Source organism: Spermophilus citellus, assembly GCF_964194105.1.
Source record: "Spermophilus citellus genome assembly, chromosome: 11".
In the NCBI taxonomy this organism is placed as follows: domain Eukaryota; kingdom Metazoa; phylum Chordata; class Mammalia; order Rodentia; family Sciuridae; genus Spermophilus; species Spermophilus citellus.
This window is the reverse complement of record NC_138192.1, coordinates 128,514,207-128,530,062: the sequence shown is the minus strand read 5'-3', so window position 1 is coordinate 128,530,062 and position 15,856 is coordinate 128,514,207. Positions and strand designations below refer to the sequence as shown.

The window sequence follows — 15,856 nt, the reverse complement described above, 5'->3', positions numbered from 1 at the left end:
GGAAGATAGTAAAACATTTGTTGACAATACAAGTAACTTGAAAGCAACACATGAAGTCAAAGTGAAAAGATATCTCTCTGTGATTGAGGAGGTGCAGTCCATGGCTTAAACTTGCTTCTTTAATGACATTCCTCAGTTGGACAACCTCCAAAATTTCAACAGCAGATCAAAAGCAGAAATAAAAGCTACTCATAGCCTCTCTATATATTTTTTTTTAATATTTATTTTTTAGTTCTCGGCGGACACAACATCTTTGTTAGTATGTGGTGCTGAGGATCGAACCTGGGCCGCACGCATGCCAGGCGAGCGCGCTACCGCTTGAGCCACATCCCCAGCCCCCATAGCCTCTATATTTAAAAAGAAAAAGAAATGTGGTCTGTGTTTGGAAAGATGTTTATGGCTCTAGAAGATAACAGTATATTAAGCAGTACATTATAAAATAGGATGAGAGGTCAGATCCTATCTATGCTTAATATGATATGAAAATCACAGTAACTGCTTAGAATCTGAAATTTATTTAAAAAAGTTCTATAAAGTTAGAATGAATAACCAATGTGTTCTGGATATTCTTTTCCATCTCTCCAAACTTAATTTGCTGAAAATGAGGTTGTTCTATATCTGCTTGAAAACAGAAAGGCAGAAAACAGAAAGGCAACTGTTTACTTCTGTTACCAATTTTTTAACCTCATATACAAGCAGAACACAAGGTTGTTAAATGCTCTTTTGAGTTAACATAGTTCTAGCTAGCATCAAACATGGTAATTTTGGTACATGCAAATAAGTTACATGCATTTTGTATTTCTAAACAGGATGGGAAGTTTTGGCTGAAGCAATAGGATACATTAAATATCAAACACTAAAATTAAGTTTATAAGATTGTCATATGGAGGGGCTGGGAATGTGGCTCAGGCGGTAGCATGCTCCTCTGGCATGCGTGCGGCCCAGGTTCGATCCTCAGCACCACATACAAACAAAGATGTTGTGTCTGCCGAGAACTAAAAAATGAATATTAAAAATTCTCTCTCTCTCTCTCTCTCTCTCCTCTCTCACTCTCTCTTTAAAAAAAAAAAAAAAAGATTGTCATATGGAAACTTTTAAACAGATGTCTTAAAATTTGTTATGGAAGTCACCTGAATATGGTTTCTTAGGGAAGTTGGATGGTGAATCTTTCTCCCACATTCTAAGTCTAGAAAAAGGGGCTTCAGAGGGATCTCTTAGAGCACTCAATACTTCAGGGGTCATTATGCACTGATGTCTGACAGAGTGAGAGGCACTAGTACTGACAGCCTAATGCATTCCCACCCCCAAGAAGGGCAAAATACACAAGTGTTTCTATAAAGCAGAAGGCATCAAGTGGGAAAGAAAGCCATCTTGCAGCCATCTGAAAACCTTGCCCAAGAAGATCACCCTGAAGGGCAATGACAGTCCACACAGAATATGAACATGCTTTTATTTATTTTTTTGGAACTGAGGATTGGACCCCCAGGGTTGCTTTTACCACTTACCCACACCCTCAGCCTTTTCTATTTTTTTGAGACAGGTTCTTGTAAAGTTGCTGAGGCTGGCCTCAAATTTGTAATCCTCCTGGAATTACAGGTGTGCACCACCACATTTGGTTGGGCATACTTTTTATTATTGTTATTATTGTTTTGTAGTGCTGGGGATTGAACCCATGCAAGGCAAGCACTCTACCAACTGAGCTATATCCCCAGCCCTGGGCATACTTATTTTTAAACTGAGATTATATGGAACAAATAAAGTGATGCTAGGATTTTTTATTACCCCAGAAGGATGGGTCAGAAAAGTCATGGACTTAAATTTGCATTCTATGTCAGAGTAATGAGTCATCCCAATGGAAAAAAAAAAAAATTAAAGAACAGTGAGAGACACCCTCCCCCCCAAAAAGAGAGAAAATAATATATATTTAAAGTTTTCCTCTTTACTTCCTGTGACTTCAGTATTCACCATATTTGAAGTTAAAATGTTCTTAGAGGAAGGAAAGTCACTAAAGAAAAGCCCAAATCAGCTCTTTTCCTTTTGCAGAGAATTTCTTTGTTTGCTCACCTTGGGACAAGTGATTTCAGTCTGCTGGATCATGATGAGGGCGGAAGCTATGAGAGCCCCTTGTCTCACATAATTCACAGGGTCATTTGTCATTGGTTCTAGCAAATTAATTGCTTCCTGAAAGCATTAAAAATAACAACTTTAAACTGATATAGCCAGATTTTCAGATTAATTACAATCACTCTAAGTCAGTATTTTCTTCTAATAGGGTAGTAATAATTTAAGACTACCTGAACAAAATAAGTCGGAACTGAGTGTCTTTAAGTTTCAACATAATTGATCATAGTGAAAAGAAAGCTTTAGAACCTGGGTGTTCGTGTCTTAAGTAAACAAATTGTAAAGAAATTACGAGAAAAATTATTTAGAGGGCATTAACATTTGTTAAGAACCCATTGTTTTTTAGGCATATATTCCAAACCATATAATCCAATTAATACTCAAAACAAAAAACCAACAACCAACACAAAACAATATTTATGAACAAAGAAACCAAGAGTTTAAAATATTAAGAAACTTGCCCAGAGTCGCACGGGTATCAAACCCAGGCCAGTGTGGCTCCAAAAATGCTATATATATATATATATATATATATATATATATATATATATATATATATATATATATATATTTTCAACCTCCTTCAAATACTAAAATCTTATGTGAAAGGTAGTAACAGATGATTTTACATGACCTAATTTTAAAAATTAAATCAAAACAAACAAAACCAACACAAGAAACAACACAAACAAGAAAGATTTTACTTAGAATGACAAAACAAATTAAATAGACCAGAAAGGATTTCATGACACTACTTTTTAAAAAAAAAAAAAATATTTATGGGGGCTGGGGATGTGGCTCAAGTGGTAGCGCGCTCGCCTGGCGTGCGTACGGCCCGGGTTCGATCCTCAGCACCACATACCAACAAAGATGTTGTGTCCGCCGAGAACTAAAAAATAAATATTAAAAATTTTCTAAAAAAAAAAAAAAATTATTTTTTTAGGTGTAGATAGACACAACATATTGCCTTTATTTTTATGCGGTGCTGAGAATCAAACCCGGGTCCTGCCCATGCTAGGCGAGCGCTCTACCTCTGAGCCACAATCCCAGCCCTCATATTACTACTTCTTAAGATCAAAGGTAACGGGATTTTCCAAACTGTCTACCAGTATTTCCCAAATAATATATTCTTCAGTATACTGATTTTATGAAAAAAGGATTCTTTGGCTAAATAAGTGGGATGACATATATAACCTCCTCTTGCAGACTCAAAATGCAACATGGTATCAAAGGCTCTAAGCATGTGCATACCACAAGGCTTTAACACAACTTAAATCAAGAAACTACACATTTTGTCTCAGCATTTGTCCACTGTTCTTGACCATGAACTTGTTTGCCCCATACAACTTCTATTAAGACCCTTCCATGTGGGAACTGCCACTTTGTGATGCAAAGTTCCCTATAAGGTTCTAAAATAGGAATAAATCTGGAAGGACCAGAGAAATGGGTCTACAAAATTATTAAATTTATTTCTTAATTCAGGATGTTACTTTTCAAGTATCCTTCATTCTAAGACAAAAAAAAAAAAAAAGACTAAATTTAATCCTTTTTTGGAAAAATGACTTTAGACTCCTCTACATGTGGACTTACATATTTTAAAAAACAGAGCTCTTAACATATAATACATATACCAGAGATGTGTATTCTTTCTTTCCACTTCACTGAAAAATATTACATTGTGCAGAGGAATATGATTTCAGCCATTTGTTGCTGATATTCTTCATGATAAAATGTAATTAAATTTCTGATGTACAAGTCAAGTCATAATTAGGCCTCTGAGGTGTGTAATACAAATTCAAAGGCATATTTGCAACAAATTGATGTTTCAGGTTTTTAATCAATAAAAATAATTGAACATCAAATCTCAGATATGTACTGGTACCTAGATCACACACATTATCTAGAAATAAAGCAGACTTGGTTAAGATGAATAATAATATTTTTCTATTGAATTAACATGTCAGATGCCATGTTTCAAAGAACATTTGCTCCTAGATATAATATTAAGTTTAGAATAATCTGGAAAGAAAAAAATCTAATTTACATTTAACTTATGAGGCCTGACATAAATGTCAACTAAAGACCTGAGGGGGAAATACTTAGTAAAATCCACATCCATTCAAATGTTCTAGAAAGTAATTTGATGACATGAAACAAGAATCTGACTTCTAGGAATCTATTCTATATAGGCAAAACAAAGAAACAAACATAACCCTATTATTTAAGCAGTGCATTTCTTTATGATTCAACATCTTGCCTAACCCAACTCTTTATTCTGTTACTCTTGAGGGATTAACAAATACCAGGTTACCTACTAAGGTTAGTGTTGAGAAGGGCTGGGGATATAGCTCAGTGGTAGAATGCCTGCCTAACAAATGCAAAGTCCTGGCTTCAATTTCTAGCACCAAGGGTGTGGGGTGAGGGGTAGGGGTTATAGATGAGAAATAAAAATAGTAAATAAGCGGTTTGCTTAAAATAGAAACATTATCAAATAAACTGATTTCTTGGCTTCAGATGAGAAAGTGGATTTTCATAATACTAATTATACAAACACAGAAAATAACCATGTAAAACAACCGGAGCAGTTCTTTTCTTTCCTTTTTTTCTTTTTTTTAAAAAAAGGAAATAAATGATTTAAAATAGAAATTCAGTGTCATCGTTTTATATATCCACATTGTGTGACAGTTTGTTCTTAAGTGGCTTTGGGCAACCCCGTATAGCAAGGTGAGGAAGTCCCGGAGAGCTTTGTGAGGCAAGTTCAGTCATAGAGATCACACTATACTTGTGTTTTTACAGCTGTTGCATAAACTCTTCTGCAAGGGAAAACAGTCTGGCGCCAGGAAAGAACTCACTGGCTCTGAGCTTTACCTTGTTTCCTGTACCAGCACAGCAGATCCCCAGGGCCATTGCAGCTCCATAGCGTACGTGAGGGTTGTAACTCTCTGACAACAAAGAAACAACACTCGGGCACTGTTCAGGGGTCCTGAAGAGAGACGGAGAAAATGAAGTCGTGTTATAGATAACATATTATAAATCAAACAAGAGAATTTTAACCATTTTTTTCTTAAGTCAGGAAACAATCGAATGTTTAACAAATAAATTGCAGAATTAAAAATCTCCCATAGAATTCTAATTAATAGTAGTAGAAATTTATTTTCTATATTCAGAGAATGTGTGCAAAAAAAAAAAAAAAAAAAGAAAAAAAAAAAAAAAAAAAAAGACCATATCAGGGATCCTCCATCACAGTTCTGCATTCTAGTTGTTCCTGGGTGCCCTTCATGGGGGGGGGGACAGCCATGCGGAAAACAGCACCCAGCTCTACAGCCACTTTCCTGTTTCCTGGTCACTCCACATTTTGTTCCAGCAGACAAAAATGTCATTTATAGAGACTTGTAGATGTTTCCACAGCTTCATGAAATATTTAAATAGCACAGTATTATTCTAGTTATAGATCAAACTATAACTTTCATAATGAGGAAATTCTGACTTTTTTTTGCCTTTAGCTATTTTTTGTTGTTGTGGTATTAAGTGTCAACAAAAAGTTGTTGTTTTCTTTTTCTTAAAGACAATCCTGCTATGAATAAAAACAGTTTATTTCTACAAACCAATTCCCATCTAAAATTCTAAGCTGGCATTGTCCTCTAACCTCAAATTCAAAATGTGTGGCAAATTCTAATTTCAAATGCAACAGTGCCAAGTTTACAAAAGCTAGGTCTAGTAAATGAACGCTATGATATAAGGGAAGGCTGGAATACTTCCACCCACAGTTGAGTCCGTCACGCTTTTCTAAGTGTTCTCTGTCTGACCGTGCTGCCTTATGTAAGTGATTCTGGAATTAATAGCAACAATATCGAAAAACAGTATGGTGAAATAAAAAGTAATGTTATAGGAAATAGAGGAACTCAGTTCTAGTCTTGGCTTTGCTAATTTTTATGTTACATTACCCAAGTCATTTAGGTTTTCTTTGTAATTAGAGACAGATTTTTTTGACTATTTTGCAGTAATAATACAAAAATGGGTGAGCAAATAACTGAAAATATAGTACTGGGTCCTGGTTTAAACTCCCCCAAGATTTAAAGGTGTGATTATCTGCCAATCAGCTGATACAGTGGTTCTAAATTACTTTTTGGATCAGAGTCATGCCCCCTCCCCAAATGTATGGATAAACATAATTTTGGAAGTCTAATTTTTAAAAATATATTTTTTTAGTTGTTGTTGGTCTTTTATTTTCATGTGGTGCTGAGAATTGAACCTAGTGCCTCACACATTCTAGGCAAGCACTCTACCACTGAGCCATAACCCCAGCCCCTGGAAGCCTAATTTCTAACTGTAAAATGAGGTAATGTATCCTCTGAGGTTTTAAAATCTAGTTCAAATAGCATCTTGTAAAGAAAATGAAAACACAATCAACCTTATTACTCTTAAGCATTGTTACCACCATTAGGTACAAAATTGCAGGTTCAATAAGTAAAAACATTACCCAATCCCTGGTATACAATTCAGGCGTGTACGTGTGTATGTGTGGGTTTTTTGTTTTGTTTTGTCTTATGGTACTGGGGATCAAACCCAGTGCCTCACACATACTAGACAAGCGCTTTGCCACTAAAGTGTACCCTAAGCCCGATAATTAAGCTTCAATGAAAAAAAGTTGTAACTTTTGGTTTTAAAAAAAAATAAAATGTCTTGGCTTGCAGCTAACAGCCATCTTTCCAATGTTATTATTTTGTCTAAACCTTCCACAGGGCAGGGATTGTGCAAGGCCATATGCACAAATCACTGACATATCATTCGACCATAAACTGCACATATGAGTTCCTTTCTTTCACTTTTTACTGCTTTTTACTGTTGTTTCTTTATTGAATGTTTTGTGCAATTTCTACATTAAATCATACTGATAAATCAAGATATATCCAAGGACACCCCAGCAACCCCAATTTGTTTTCACTAGTGGAGGAAAAGCAGCAGAAACATTGTTTTTTGCAGGAATCAAAAAGGTAACTTCTGAGGCTATAAACCTCAGGTAGAATTATGAATTTATAATCCTCATTAGGTACATGCCAGTGTCAGAAGATTAACACAATACAAGGAATTAAGTACCACCCCTGGTTAAAGCCCTTGTACAATAGATTCCAAATAATCTAACCAGAATCCTGAATTTCTAAGTGCTTGTTGAATGTCTTTAATCAAATATGCCAGATACGTCAGTCAACATACAGAATCCCACACAGAAAGGGGAATCAAGAAGGGCATCTTTCCCCTATACCTCCTCTCCTCACACCGTAACCATTCCATTCTTTCCCTCTCCACACCTAATCAGCCAGCAAGTCAAGTGAAACCTTTAAGTCTTAGTTCTGTTTCCATTGTCTTGTTTCAGGCCTTGATCATTTCTCATTGGAATTAAAACAGTGATTCCTGAAATAATCTGTCTCCTTTTGTTTTACTTCAGTTTGTTGTGATAGAAAGAACACAGGCTTAAAATCAGAAAGATCTAGATTCCAGTGGCTGGAGATGTAGCTCAGTGGGAGAGCACTTGCCTTGCAGGCCCAAGGCCCTGGGTTCAATCCCCAGAACCACAAAAAATAAAGGAAGGAAGGAAGGAAGGAAGGAAGGAAGGAAGGGAGGGAGGGAGGAAGATAGATTGATCTATATTCCAATTCTAGTACCATCATTTATTAGTAGGGTAACAAGCACTAAACCTCTAATCCTTAACTGAATCCTTAAACAGAAAGATGGTTAAATTTAGAAATCCAACTTTCACATTTCAACTTTTTAGGGAGGTAACTGGTTTAATCATCAGAATATCTGCTCCATTTTATGCAGGCTGAGGAGAGCTGGTGGTGACAGACTAAAACATTATGCTGTAATCAATGAAATGCAAATATACAGCCAGAATTTGGCTTTGGATCAGAACAAGGAATTTTGTTATAGCTCCTTAAAAAAAAAAAAAAAAAAAAGAGCAATTCATGGCCAACGAGTCTTTCAAAACAATATAAAATCGAAAGATGGTTAAATTTAGAAATCCAACTTTCACATTTCAACTTTTTAGGGAGGTAATGGCACACAAAAACCAACTTGCCCCTTGGCTGCAGCAGGAGCAAGCTATTCCAGGGCAAATTTACTCACAGGAAAGAATTTACCTAAAAGTTTACTTAGAATTTCATTTCCTTTATAATTTTCACTTGCTAAGAAAAGTATTATATTGAAACTGGGTGTGGTGGCACATGCCCATAATCCCATAATTTTGGAGGCCAAGTTTGAAGCTAACTTGGGCAACTGTGAGACCCTGTCTCAAAATGAAAATTAAAGAAAAGGGCTGGGAGTAACACACACGTACACACTTACACTGAGACTATATAAGATATCCTAATACTATTCTTAAACCAACCAAAAAATTCAAGTTCTTTTCTTTAGAAGAAAAATTACCCAAAAGATAACAGAACTTGGATTTGGACTTTATTTTCCAAAAGACACCAACAATTTCATGAAAATTTAGAAAAGTTTTGCCTGGAAACATAAATACTAGAGCTTAATGTAGAGCTTTACCTAGCTGGATGCAATAAAGATTAAAACAGGTTTTGAAGGCAATAAACTCAAAGGTGTATATTAAAGAAACTGTCAGCTTCTCAGTCTAATAACATTTCCAATTTTTGACACATTCCTTAGAAAAAACAAGTTTTAAGATAAGAAATGACATATTATTTAATAGATTAGGTTAGACATTCACTTTCTTCAAGAATACAATAAAATCATAATATTCTTATATGTTTATTTTAGTGTTTCACCAGGCAGCTCTAAAAGGACAAAGAAATCTTTCTAAGCAATGACTGGAATGCAAACATTCACTGAAAGCAAAACTTGTGCACATTCATCTTTATGCTTATATACACACACAGACATATGATATATGTATAAAGCTTTTCAATTAACCGTTAATAAAAAGAAGCAGACCTATGTGTACTGCCAGCCTTGCCCCTTAATACATAAACAAACAAAAAAAATGGTGAGAGAAAAATGGAAACTGAATATGATCAAGCTTCCTGATCCAATTATTAGTTTACAGGAAAGAGAATACGTTAAACTACACACAGAAATGCAATCACTGAAATCTATATTGTGGGAAATTAAGCAGGAATAATGGCCTGGTTTCTTCAAGAAATAAAATGCAAGGAGAAAAAAAAAAAGAAAAAGAAGAAACAAGGAAAGGAAGAGAAAAGGAAAGGAAAAGAGGGTAAAGCAAGAGAAGGAAAATCAGAGATTAAGGACACTAAATCTTAGAAATAGTCCATTAGGCATTCTTTTAGTTATTTTAGATAATTCTGACACTCGCTAAATCTCAGCTTTTCTACATAAACACTGGACTTTCATGACGTCACAAAATATTCCTCTGGTTTATTATAATACCCTTGGATAAGCGTTTATTAACAAAGTATTTAAATGACTAATCTCTGATCAACAATAAGAGCTCATTTCTATGTTTCCATGAACATATTTACAAAAACAAATGCCTAGGGGCTGGGGTTGTGAGTCAGTGGTAGAGCACTTGCTTAGCACATATGAGGCACTGGAGTTTGGTCTCAGCACCACATGAAATAAATAAGTTGCCAGGCTGATGCGGGCCTGTAATCCCAGAGCTTTGGAGGATGAGGCAGGAGGATCACGAGTTCAAAGCTAGCCTCAGCAAAAGTGAGGTGCTAAGTAATTCAGTGAGACCCTGTTCTAAATAAAATACAAAATAGGGTTAAGAACGTGGCTCAGTGGTTGAGTGCCCCCTTGAGTTCAATCCCTGGTATCCACCACCCAAATTAAATAAGTAAATAAATAAAATAAAGGTATCGTGTCCATCTATAACTAAAAATATTTTTTTAAAAACTGTCTAGGGCTAGGGATGTAGCCCTAGAAGAGTGGAAGAGTGCTTGCCTAGTATTCATGAGGTCCTGAGTTCAATCCCCAACACTGAAAATAAATAAATAAAACTAAAATAAATGTCTAGAAATGGTCAAGACAGAAAAAACAGTGGATTTTATTTTAAGGAGGGATAGATGGAGAAGAAGGAAATCAGTCCTTGAGAAATCATTTCACATACATTTGATACACTGAATTTAAAAGCATATTTACCCAATTATAAATTTACTAGATGTATGTATTTTCAACAATGGAGCTACATGTTGAGAATTTCAGGAACTTTTCTTGTTCTATTTTATTCTTTGACTAGTTTATAAAGTTTATAATGATAAATAATGCAATTACAAGTAAAAGGGTGGTGAGATTTTTTTGTGTGTGTTTATCACAAGACATGCATAAAATCATTTTCAAAAGAACAACTGAAAAATAAAACAATTTTCTTTACCAAATATGTTTTGTCCCATATGAATTCGTATCCTAAGCTATTATTACTTATAAGGTTTTACTTATGAATGTAATATTTACTGACTACACATCAAACGTAACATACCATAAGGAGAGAAAAAAGCAAACCACACTGTGCCATAAATCTTACAATTGTAGCATATTATCTTTTAATATTCTTCCATCTTCCTGGACTTCAGCAAACCAAAAATTAGGATAGTATTAGGCAAACTTTCAGTACATTTCCAAAAAGATTAATTATTTTCAGGTGCTGTGAAAATGGGGAAGAGAGGTCTCAAAATGAGAAGAAAGCAGACTTGCTACTTCCACCATGATAAAAAATATGGTTCTTAAAAATCTTTTGTGTAGTGCTGGGGATTAAACCTAGGGCTTTATGCATACGAGGCAAGCACTCTACCAACTGAGCTATATCCCCAGCCCAGTTCTCATAAATCTTACAATGCATTCCTAGACATAGAGAAATCTATGATATTCAAAAAATTATTGCATCATTAATATATTTTCCCCATTTCTAATAATCAAACCAAGAAGTCATCAATTTCTTTCAGTTATATTAAAAACTTTATTGCTTTTTCCTTGATTTTATAATAACGGTCCCCAAATATACTTTGCTACTCAGAAAAGTTCAATTCATTCCTGATATTTAAGTGTTCTGATGATAGAAGTCCACTTCCAAAAGTTGATTGCTAAAGAAGTGCAGAGTTTTGAGCAAATCTACACCTAAAGACATTCATGATCATCAACTATAATTCCAGCTATAAAAATTCCTTTGATGAAAGGAAATCACCATTGCACAACAGCAGGCTGGTAGTGGCATTGGAGACGACAACCTGCACTACGGGGATAGGTTACCACTGCCAGAGAGACTAGCACAAACCTTATTCTCTAGAATTGTGGTTAGTTTGGCCTTCAGCACAATGGCTTGACTTTGCTTCACCTTACTCAGCTTTCCCAAGACCACACTGGCCTTGGAGGCTGCATTTGCCATAACATTTAAAGGCAAAGGTACTGGCTACAGCAGTCTGGGAAACGAGATTGAGAAAGGAGGTGTGTGGGGTGCCAAGGGCATACCAGCAATATTGAGAATGCCACATATGTGGCCAAGATATATGCTCAGGAAAGGCTTAACTTTCACCTAAGGCTCTGCATAAGCAGCAGGGGAAGGCTAAGGCAGACTGGCAAATGACTTGCTCCAATTCTGGGTTGATATGTAGAGACTGGGTGAGTGATTCTTGTTATCAAGATGTCTAAGGAATCTGTCAAAACACCAGCTCACCACTAAGCTAACAGAACATGGACTACAGTGGCCATACATGACAAAGAATACAGGTTTTATAAAAATACTTTAGGAAAGTCATTAAACAGCAATGCATAAGTACCAATAACAAAAGAGAGAATCTTTCCTGAGTTGTCACATTATAATGTTCACGATGTCCAATTTTCAACACAAAATTCTGAGGTGTGTGAAGAAATAAGAAAATACTGCCCATTCATAGCAGAAAAAGGAATCAACAGAAATTGTTCCTGAAGAAGCCCAAGCATTGGATCTAAGTCAACTATCTAAAAATATTCAAAGAGCTGAAGGAAAGCAGGGGCAAATAACTAAAGAAAATGGGAGAACAATGTAACACCAAATACAAAATTTCCAATAAAGAGAGAGAAATTATTAAAAAAAAAAAAAAAAAAAAAAAAAAAGATCAAGCCGGGTGCTGTGGACCACACTTGTAATACCAGTGTCTGGGGAGGCTGAGGCAGGAGGATCACAAGTTCAAAGCCAGCCTCAGCAATTTAGTGAGCCCCTAACCAACTCAGTGAGACCCTGTCTCTAAATAAAATATTAAAAAGGGCTGGGGATGTGGCTCAGTGGTTAAGTGCCCCTGGGTTCAAGCCCCAGTACCAAAAAGATGAAACTAATTCTGAATCTTTAAAGTCCAATAAACTTGACAAATTCACTAGAGTGGGTTCAACAGCAAAACTAACAGAAGAAAAAGGCAGTAAATTTGCAAATAGGTTGAAATTATTCAGTCTGAGAAACAGAAAGAAAAAAAAAAAAAAGAACAGAGCCTAACAGACTCAAGGGATACCATCAAGTACACCAGAAATAAGCATAAAGAGTCTCAGAGGGAGAAGAGATAATCGTTGCACAGCATAATTAAAATGGTTAGAGCACCAATGAGAAGGAGATTTTTTTTAAAAAAAATATTTTTTCAGTTTTCATGGACACAATATCTTTATTTTGTTTATTTATTTTTATGTGCTACTGAGGATCGAACCCAGTGCCTCCCAGGTGTGACATGAGTGCTCTGCCACTGAGACACAACCCCAGCCTGAGAAGGAGATATATAAGCAAAGAAAAGAAGGCAGCGAGGAAGCAAGTCTACCACTGAGCCACACCCCCAGCCTATTATCAAAGTACATGTCCACCCTTCAATTTGTTACACTAATCTGGAATATGCAGAGAAACACACTTGTTAGAATTGTCAACAAATTTATATGGTTTTTCCGGAGAAGTGTGCTGGGTGAATGAAATAGCTCACGAAAAGCCCCAGAGTGGATGCTTGGCATGTTTAGGGAGCAGCAAGAAGGCCAAAGGTTTGAGGTTAGTGAAGAAGGGAAAGAGCTATTGGTAAAGAAGGGTTATAGCATGTAGGATTTTATAGGTCAGGAATTTTTGGCTTTTATTTTTTGAGTAAAAAGAAGAGTCAATTAGGGGATTCTGAGAAACAGAATGCTGTTACCTGACTTGTTTAAAAAGGGCCATTTTGGCTTCCATATTAAAAATAGAGGGTGGTAAAAGTAGAAGGAAGACCACTTGAGAGGATACTTTAGAAACTCAGTCAAGACACAATGGTGACGTGGATAAGGTGGTAGTAGAGGTGAGGGAAAGAGTTTGAATTTGGTATACATTTTTAAGGTAGAATCAACAGAATTTCCTGATGGATAAAACACAGGATGTAAGAGAAAGAGACTCAAAGGATGCAACTGCCATTAACCGACATAAAGATATTGTGAGAAGAGCAGACCTGGAAGGGAAGAGCGGAAGTTCAGTTTTGGATATTTTGAGTCTGTGATGTTATTTAGACATCTAAGGGAAATACTGAGTATTCCATTAAGCCCCAGGCTTTCAATTTTGCAAATAGTTTAGTAAAATTGACACAGGTGCATTAAAACAGATTAGAAATCATAATCTAGAGCTTACATGTTATATTAATTGATATTATATTGTTGTTATACTATTATGTAATTACATTATATATTATACACTGTATTTGAGTTTTTAAGGTGTTCCACATCTGGGACCATGGTAGAAAATGGGTTAAACATTAAGTGAAAGGTAGGTCTGGGGCTGGGGATGTGGCTCAAGCGGTAGCGCACTCGCCTGGCATGCGTGCGGCCCGGGTTCGATCCTCAGCACCACATACAAGCAAAGATGTTGTGTCCGCCGAGAACTAAAAAAAAAATAAATGTTGAAATTCTCTCTCTCTCTCTCTCTTAAAAAAAAAAAAAAAGGTAGGTCTGGGCTACAGATACAAATTTGGGAGTTTCAGTAGATGGTACCTGAAGCTGTAAAAGTAGATATCACTAAGTGCAGACAGAAAGAAAAAGTGATCCAAAAGTAAGTACCAAAGGAACTCCAACACTAAGAGGTTGAGGAGATAAACAAAACGAGCAAAGACAACTATGAAGAAACAGCCCGTGAGGTCAGAAGAGGAAATGCCCAACTGGGATATGATAAACACAGAGCACATGTGTTCTACACATGCAAAAATTAAAGCTCAGAGAAATTAAGAAAGTTTGTCTAGGATCTCCTAACTCTTAGACAGGCTGCTTGTCCCATTTCATGACTACAGATTTAAGTCACTGGTATGAAAATAGCTCTAGGAGTGTTCTTTAACGAGTTTATGGAAACTATAAAAGTGACTGAAAATAAATAAACAGGAAGATGAAAATCAACTGAGGACAGGAACCTGGGGTGGTAGGTAATCTACATATTAAGGGAATGTAACAAAAGAGTCAGAAAAAAAATTCTCGAAAGATAAAAGAACCAGGAGAGTGTGTCTTTGAAGCCAAAAGAAGATAAAGATTAGGCTGGGTTTGTAGCTCAGTAGAAGAGCACTTGTCTCACATTTGTGAGGCACTGGGTTCAATCCTCAGCACCACATAAAAACAAAGATATAAAAAAGAAGGGGCTGGGCATGTGGCTCAACCGGTAGTGCGCTCTCCTGGCATGCACGGGGCGCTGGGTTCGATCCTCAGCACCACATAAAAATAAAATAAAGATGTTGTGTCCACCGAAAACTAAAAAATAAATATTAAAAAATCTCTCTCTCTCTTAAAAGAAGAAGAAGAAGAAAAAGAAGATCAAGGGTTTTTTTGTTTGTTGTTTTGTGGTGCTGGGGACTGAACCCAGGGCCTTGTGCATAGGAGGCAAGTACTCTACCAACCGAGATATATATATATATATATATATCCCTATCCATGAAGTTCAAGTTTTAAGAACTGATCAGTCAACAAATGCTGAACAGTGCACATCATCAACTAATGTTAGTGACTTTGCAAGAGTTGTTTTGTGGATAAAACTGTATTTTAAGAGTTAAAGACTATGTGTGTGGTAAAAAACAGAAGAAGGCAATTCTTCAACAATGGTTGGTGATGAAGCACTCTACCACTGAGCCACACCCCTAGCCTATTATCAAAGTACATGTCCACCCTTCAATTTGTTATACTAATCTGGAATATGCAGAGAAACACACTTGTTAGAATTGTCAACAAATTTATCAATGAACATTCTTTTGTACCATTCAGATTTATTTCCAAAATGTTACATTCCTTAAAGGGTTTGGGAGAAACAAATGTGTGTATATGGAGAGTATGTAAAAATACTTAAGAATATGGACTCACAGGTTATCTTCTACTTAAAGTGCATGGGGTTGTTAAAGAGCACAGGTTTAGTTATTTGCCAACTCATCTATTCTTCTATATATATACTTACTTGCTTTCTGACTTTCAGCTATGTTTCTGATAAACTTGAGAGTACCAAATAAGTGGCTGTTCTAACTAGTTTTGTTCCTTAGTCATTAAACCAATTTAAAAATGCAAAAAGTGGGCTGGGGTTGTGGCTTGGGCTGGGGTTGTGGCTCAGCGGTAGAGCACTCGCCTCGCATGTGTGAGGCACTGGGTTCGATCCTTGGCACCACATAAAAATAAATAAAATAAAGGTATAAAAAAATGCAAAAAGCAACAAAGGCTTTCATACAGGTCTTTTCATTGGATATAATGGTGCTGCTATTTCCAATCTGACGTTATTTTCTTTTGCAGACCACTACCTGCCTGCATAAGCAGATACCAAATTATGATTCAGAGTAAA

At 36.1% G+C, this 15,856-nt stretch overlaps 1 protein-coding gene across 2 annotated transcripts in view; it reads right to left on the bottom strand.

Moving 5' to 3' along the window:
• Positions 1–15,856, bottom strand: part of PSMD1 (proteasome 26S subunit, non-ATPase 1) — a 92,283-nt gene that overhangs the window by 26,150 nt on the left and 50,277 nt on the right. For both annotated transcript variants that reach the window (XR_014017945.1, XM_081260572.1), the window contains exons 17-18: positions 4,990–5,104; positions 2,065–2,181 (exon numbers count right to left, since the gene is read on the bottom strand). Coding sequence is in view for 1 of the 2 variants with exons in the window: in XM_081260572.1 (XP_081116698.1) it covers positions 2,065–2,181; positions 4,990–5,104 (232 nt within the window). In the remaining variant the exon portion in view is untranslated. The remainder of the gene's footprint in view (positions 1–2,064; positions 2,182–4,989; positions 5,105–15,856) is intronic.